General features: G+C 42.7%; 1 protein-coding gene across 1 annotated transcript in view; it reads right to left on the reverse strand.

The window, feature by feature from the left end:
• Nucleotides 1-3: 3 nt before the first annotated feature.
• The window catches only part of DCAF12 (DDB1 and CUL4 associated factor 12), a 24771-nt gene continuing 17823 nt past the window's right edge, over nt 4-6951 (reverse strand). The window contains exons 6-9 of the mRNA XM_010133770.1: nt 6045-6110; nt 5186-5348; nt 1159-1343; nt 4-401 (exon numbers count right to left, since the gene is read on the reverse strand). Coding sequence (XP_010132072.1) covers nt 243-401; nt 1159-1343; nt 5186-5348; nt 6045-6110 — 573 coding nt within the window. The 3' untranslated portion in view covers nt 4-242. The remainder of the gene's footprint in view (nt 402-1158; nt 1344-5185; nt 5349-6044; nt 6111-6951) is intronic.

Genomic DNA, 6951 nt, shown 5'->3' on the forward strand with positions numbered 1-6951 from the left:
AAGAGTCACTTGGAGTAAATACAATAAAAAAGGATTTAAAACCCCTTCATATAAAGGATCAAGGAGGTTAAAGCAAAAAACTGGTTCAAAAAGATGTATAAAACTGTTGAGAGACCAACAGAAAACTTTGCCAAAAAATAACTTGCGTTTAAATCAGAATTCAATGGCATCACACAATTTTGCTGTTAGAAAAAAGAAAAGTGTAAATCTGTGTAAAGATCAGCATTTATAATGAGTTATCATTAGCTCCAGAGACCAGCGTAATTCCCATGAAGTCCTGATGGAAGAGGGCCTCCTGCCACAAAGAGTTTCGTTCCAGACGAGTCGTAGCAGTGGGTGTAAACAGCATTTGGGAAGAAATTTATGTCAGAAAAATAATTCCTCCAGGTTTCATCATGATTCTGTTGAAGGAAAGTTTAGATTGTTATTGTAGCCAAACAAACCCAAAACCTTATTTCACAAAAGCAAAAGGTAGCTTCCAGAGATTAAAAAGGGATGTTTTTTTGTTAATACTCCCCCCAGCTTCAGACAGTTCAACCTGAAGATACCAGAGTTGTGCTGAAGCTTTCTTCTGAGAGCATTTGAGGGGCTGAGGTCCAAGGTAGGAAGGATATCAAGTTCCATTAGTTTTTAAAGTTACATCACACTGATACGAAAGATAACGGAGAGAAGTTAGACAGAGCCATTGACTGCTTTACGATAACATACAGGAAATTGAACTCAAGTTCCTGCCATGGCATGTCCTCGGGAAGCCACGGTTTCTAAAACTGCACAAAATTAAATCTTTCTTACTTTGAGTATCACATTAGAGTAGCACAGTTTCAAAGGGAGACAATGTATTTTGCTTCTGAGGCTCTGAAAACTAGAAGTTCGATTACATTCAAAACTACAAAGTCATAAAACCTAGTTCATTTATGAACGAGTGCCTATGAACAGAAGACACTATGCCTTACACACAAGCAGCCAAGCTTCAATACCCTTTCATAAAGCTTTTGCAGAAAGCACTTCTTGGATTTCATGATTACAGTTATCAGTTACACGATCAATGGTTTGCTGGGATGCATTTCACAAACTGCTCCCATTACAATGAAAAGAACTGGTTCTCAAGCCCTACTGCACGCCTGTATAAAGGGTCTCCTACAGCCTCAAGCTACTCACCAGCCAGCCCTTCCCAGTAGTCAACTTCAAAATTTCACTTCCTCCCAATTTCTGCTTCTGTCCATAGCAGGCACGTGGGGGCTTTTCATCCAGGAACCTCTGGGCTCTGATATCATAGAACAACAGGGAGCCTTGCCCCGTTCCCACTGTGATGATGTGCTCGTAGAAGCTCACTGATCGAATACCTATCAAACAGAGAAGGGACATACAACGCGGTGAGGAAAATGGATGCTTTGGCTCTGCAGTGCTGCTGCCTGATGTCTAATATTTCCTTTAAGAAGAACTACCTACTAGTATTCTCCATAACACAAAAAGTTTTCCCTGCTGCTACGGAACAGTGCAGACAAATCCCACTGATGCTGCTGAAACAGCAGCTTCCATTACACAGACTACTTCTCCTCTGAGGTCTTCAGCTGCATTGACGGTGCAGTGTAAGAAGCCTCGTTCTCAGCAGGCTCCAGTTCTGCCAGACAAGCAGAGATCATAGGCCATTTAGGATCAAGAGCAGCTTTGTTCCTTCTGCCACAAGCCTCTAAGAGAACACACCATGAGCGAGTACGTGGCAGCAGGCAGAGGAAAGAATGCCTCATTGGTTTCCCCCAGGAGCTCACACCCTATCTAGCTACCTGGCAAGTTGTGGTAAGTGACCATGTGTGAAAAATTACTGTCCCAGCTGCCACCAAGTGCATTTTGCTGATCCACGGGCTAGCTGTAAGCTAGTATAACCATAGTAATCACTAGTCACTTTGCTGCTAAGACGGATCAGGCTATCAAATAATTTTGACGCTATGTCCACTCAAATTCTCTCACACAAGCTTATTCTTTGTAGCTGGCACTTTTAGCACTTCACCCAGCAATGAAAACACACCAGGAATCCTGCAACCTAAGCAACACCATGTTCCACCAGTACACGGGAAGCTACAACAACTTTCCAGCCCAAATAAAACATTCTAATACAATTCAGTTAATGCCACTAGACTGAGTATGAGAGTACTTTTTTTCCACAACATCTAAATCTGAAGCCTCAGCTAAACAAGGATCCTTGGAAAGACTCTTGGGGACATTCTGTATGTAGGAATTTGCAAAATGTTCTGTCATCTTATCTCTTGCTTACTGTGCAAAAAGGTTTGTTCTGTGTGAGCACTCTACCCCAAACAACTTTTCTACACAGATTAAACCCCACCACATCTATCTTTTTCCTTACTGCACAACATGATGCCTAGTTATAAACCACAGGGCTTTAAGCCCTCTTTGAAGTACCAAAAGGAGCATTCAAACAGCAGAGGAAATGAGTGAGTTGTGCCAGCTACATCCACGTGCCATCTCCCATCACCGTACCAAGCGGGTCTGAAAGTCACAAAACCTGTAATGTGGAGTACACCCAGCAGTACACATGACAGCAGACATCCAAGAGGTGTGGATGAAGCCAGGGAGTTTCCCCTTCCTCTCTGTATAGAGTCCTAACTAAAAACACATCCTCAATCTTCCACCTCTGCAACCTGATGTTACATCTGCAGCCACCAGCACACTCAGAACAGGCAAGGCCACATTGTCATGTTCCAGATGTGAGGTGAAGTCATTAAGCCTGCAGCCAAAGGTGGGAAACCAGTGAGCAAGTCTCACACCTGCAGAATTAGATATACCAAATTCAAAAAAGAACCTCCTCTTTAATTCAGAGAACTACAAACGTATACGAACAAGGTGGAGACACCTCGCCCTCCCTCCATTATAAGGTCTTGGCTCTGGCAAACGCATGCAGAAAGCTTTAAGTCTTCTGCAGTCAGCAAGAGCAGGATAAGAGGACAAAGGCACAAGAAGGTTGCTTCAATTTTTGCTCCAAAAATGCTCTTGACAAGCCACCCAGAACAAGCAGAACACTTACTTAACAAACAGATATTGGAGTATGAAAGCAGATGGCATATACTTTTCAATGCAATTTATTAATAAAAAGCAGAACAGCCATGGATCTTTCTCCAATCAAAATAAATTGAAGGAATCCATGATGTACTCACTACTAAGAGGATGCTTTTGAGAAGAGCACTTCAAAGGGGCAGAAGTACATCAGATTAATCATTCCTGTCAGACTAAACACACAATCTGTGCCCAGAACTGACCACAGTAAACTCTCCAGCACTACCACCTGTGGACCTGGACTGCTTAGGCCCGCAAATTGAGTCTCTCTCCTGAGCAGCAGGGAGGATCTACCAATCCCAGAAGGAAGCGAAGACGCAGTAGCACGTTCTACACAAGGAGCAGACGCAGAGCCCGTGCTGCACAAGCTCCGTCCATTACATTAGCATTGCCGCCTTCAGGCTGTACCGTCGGGGCACACAACACTGCACTGCAGGCAAGTCCAGCAGAAAGCAGTTGCTTTCACAGGTCAGGAAGTAGAGTCCAGGGCCTGCGCTTCCCTATGCAGCTGCTAAGAAATGCGACGCTTAGCTCATGCTTTTTAGTGCATCTTGTATCTTCTCACACAGTGCAGGCAGGGTTTCACTGGGTAAAAAACAGACCTAGTCTTCAGTGAGCAACAACCTTTCTTTGCCTCGCTTTTGTGTACAACACTAGTATGTTAACGTGGACTTAACACATCCAGTGGGTGCACTGGAAAGCTGAAAGCACATTCATGTAACTCACAAGCACTTAGAAATCAACCCACATTTTAGACCATAAATCAATACAGAGCCTACTTGTTGGAGGTACTGCACCGCTCAAGTCCCAGTGAGATCAACAGAAAGTTGAAACACCGAGTATCCTGGGAACTAATGTTACTCAAGTGCCTCTATCATCATGGAAAAAATAAAAAGATCCACCTACTACACAGAAGCAGCACTGAACAAAGGCTTTCTCCAGACAAGGACTGGAGATGCCCCCGAGATACTACCTACATGCAGATCATCCCCCCAGGAGGGACGATCACATACTCAAGGCAGAAGCTTTCAGACACCGCTGGGCACCATACTCTAGTGTCTTGGTACGATACCGAAGAGTGGCAGTGTCAGGACCTCCAGACTCCTCACTGACAGCAGGTCAGGACAAGGGCTGCTGCTGGTTAAGATGTTCAGATGACACACGCTGCTGAAGCATCTTTTCCCACCCTATAGAAACTTCTGTCATATCTGAAAGCAGCAGACCCTGACATTTATCCAGACAGCACTGTTTAAACTCCAGTAACCACATAACTAAAACTCTCCTAACCCTTGCCCGCATGCATTCTCTTTTGATAACCTGCCCAATGAAAAGATGGATGCCCAGAACCCAACTAAACAAAGACTGCAATTAGTCTGGGTCTAATATGGTTTCAAATGGGCATCACAGCACAGTGCCTTCTCATGCTTGAAAATAAAGGTATGGGAAGCAGCTTATGGGACCATGCACCCTGGAAGACCTCAGGCTTGGCCCAGGTGTAAGGTTCAATGGCACATACTGCATCCTGTGTGCCAGTGCACCTTAACATCAGAAAAACAAAAACAGCACTCAAACCTGCAAACACTTTTTTTTTTTTAAGAGTAAGTATATTTGAAGCAAATAAATAAGCATTGAAAATTAAGAGTGTCACTCTTGGCTTTAAAAGTTCAAAGCAACCATTCTCTCACAGCACAGACTTCCAATGTGCTAGCATAGAGCAGACAACATGCTTTTTCCATTCCCAGAGGTAAGTGCAAGAACAGATAGTATTAACAGTGGTCTGAAGACGGGGTTTGCTTTGAGATTAAATTAAACAGAGTAAGACACAATTTAAAAAAAGAAGTGGAAGTAAAACACACACTTTTTAAAGTTCAGTATTATTTGGACTTAGTTGTTCATAAAAGCAGTACTGTTGTCTACCACTAGATTTCAGAGCGGCTTTCACGTTTGTTGGTTGCTCAAGGAATGCTGTCATAAAAGCAAAACCTATGTATACTACTACTGATTTAGTCTATCACATGAAAAACCTTTCCTATTTATTAAAAGCTTATCTTACAGCAGTCTTAATAGCTACTTCTGCAAGGAAACCATCTGAAGCACCCTTCGATGAGTTTCTTACCACTGCCTCGCTCTTTGGAACAGACGGATTTCACATTGTGAGAAGGCTGCCTGGGGTCCAGGAAGGAGACATGTGCCTGCGATCCAACTGCATACACCGACCACTCCTGACCGTAAGCCAAACACACGTTCTCCCTGCAGTATGGCAACTTTGTGGAAAGTAACTGGGAACAGAAGAAATAAAAATCAACCCATTGCGAGAAAAGAGCAAGATGTTAATAGTTCAATTCTGTAAGCTATGTTCAAGGAAGCCGCAATAAAAATAACAAAATGCAGCTGAAAAACAAGTTCACCACAAAAACAGAACTTTAAGAGAAAAGCAACAACCTGACACAAAGGAAAAAATCTGAAGAAGATGGGGTGCCTTATCCGAACCCAACTGAGACTGGAAAAGGCTGAAGCCAAGTATTATGCAAAAAAACACCAATGGACATTTTGGCAAATAGTTTTAAACCTCAGGTGCTGTTATTTCTTCAGCAGGTGTACACAGGCATCAGCCCTCAGCTGAAAAAGCCTATCTCATACTAGCACAGGTGTGTCTGGGTTTGATCTGCAATTAGACTCAAGTGCAACTTCCTTCATGAACTCTGCTAATCAGGTATCCATCATACTCGATGCCACAGTTCATTTCAGCTCACCTAGAAATGGCAGAAAGTTAAGACCACCTCCCACCCTTCGAAGTAAGGGGAACAGGGAGTTTCTCTCCAAGTGTAATTTTTAGGACATTTCATTTTACATAAAGCTGTAAGTGTTTTGCAAACACTCCTCTTTTCTTCAACATTTAAAGTAAATGAAGAACAGTGAAGGGCCTTAACTGCTAGGCAATTTTTGAAATTTTACACCAACAAACAGAAAAGCACCTTTGACAGTGTGTGCTCTGCTTTCCAAAGATGAAAATACCCATCTAGGGACACAGCTCCTAGCTCCTATTAAAAAAAAAAAAAGGAAAAAAGAGAGTTAGTTTCTGTATGGCAAATGTCCTTACAAACTCTCTACCAAGCAGGCTGCATACTCTGCATTGAACTCATCTGTAATCCTATACATGCTTATCAAGATTAATATTCATTTTATACTCATCTTGGTAGAACGCAATACAGCACAGAGAGGCAGAGTAAGAATTAATAAAACAGTAAATAAACAAAAATACCTTTCAAATGTATAGATCTTGTTAGGCAATCAAACAATGAATTGTCAGACAGTACAAGCTAAATTCGACAATTCAGCAGCTCCCACAGTGATTCTGACCCTGAAGCAAACATTTATTTCCAGGCACTACTCTAACTGAAAAAGCTGTATTAACTCTCCATCACAGAGGAGTAATTAACAGCTATAGCAAAAAATGAAGCCCACAGGAGCACCGTGCCTCTGAGAGCACATCCATGCTTGCTTCAGACCTTCTCTTTGAGGGCAGAAGGAAAAAGTAGTGGAGGATTGCTACTCCCACTAGTAATATCAAGAGATCAGCATGGAGGAGGCGAACATTTACTGTTTGCCAAACGCCAACAAAATAACAGCAAAGTAAACATTGGTGCCTGCCCTGTGTCGGTCACCTCTCTTCCTGAGCAATCCAGTAGCGATTCAGCCATCAAAAGAGGAACTGCCTGAATGATAGCTGGTCTTCAGAAAGTGGAAGGAAAGCAGCAAGTGCACTCAAGAAAGGGGTTCAAGCTGCAAGAGGTGTTTTCGTGCTTTATCTGCTTCTTGTAAACACGTTCCATCTCCCCCACTTAAGGTTTCTAAAATGAAACCCATAGGAAAACTGTTCCT

This window comes from Buceros rhinoceros, unplaced genomic scaffold, assembly GCF_000710305.1.
Source record: "Buceros rhinoceros silvestris isolate BGI_N320 unplaced genomic scaffold, ASM71030v1 scaffold15433, whole genome shotgun sequence".
Lineage (NCBI taxonomy): Eukaryota > Metazoa > Chordata > Aves > Bucerotiformes > Bucerotidae > Buceros > Buceros rhinoceros.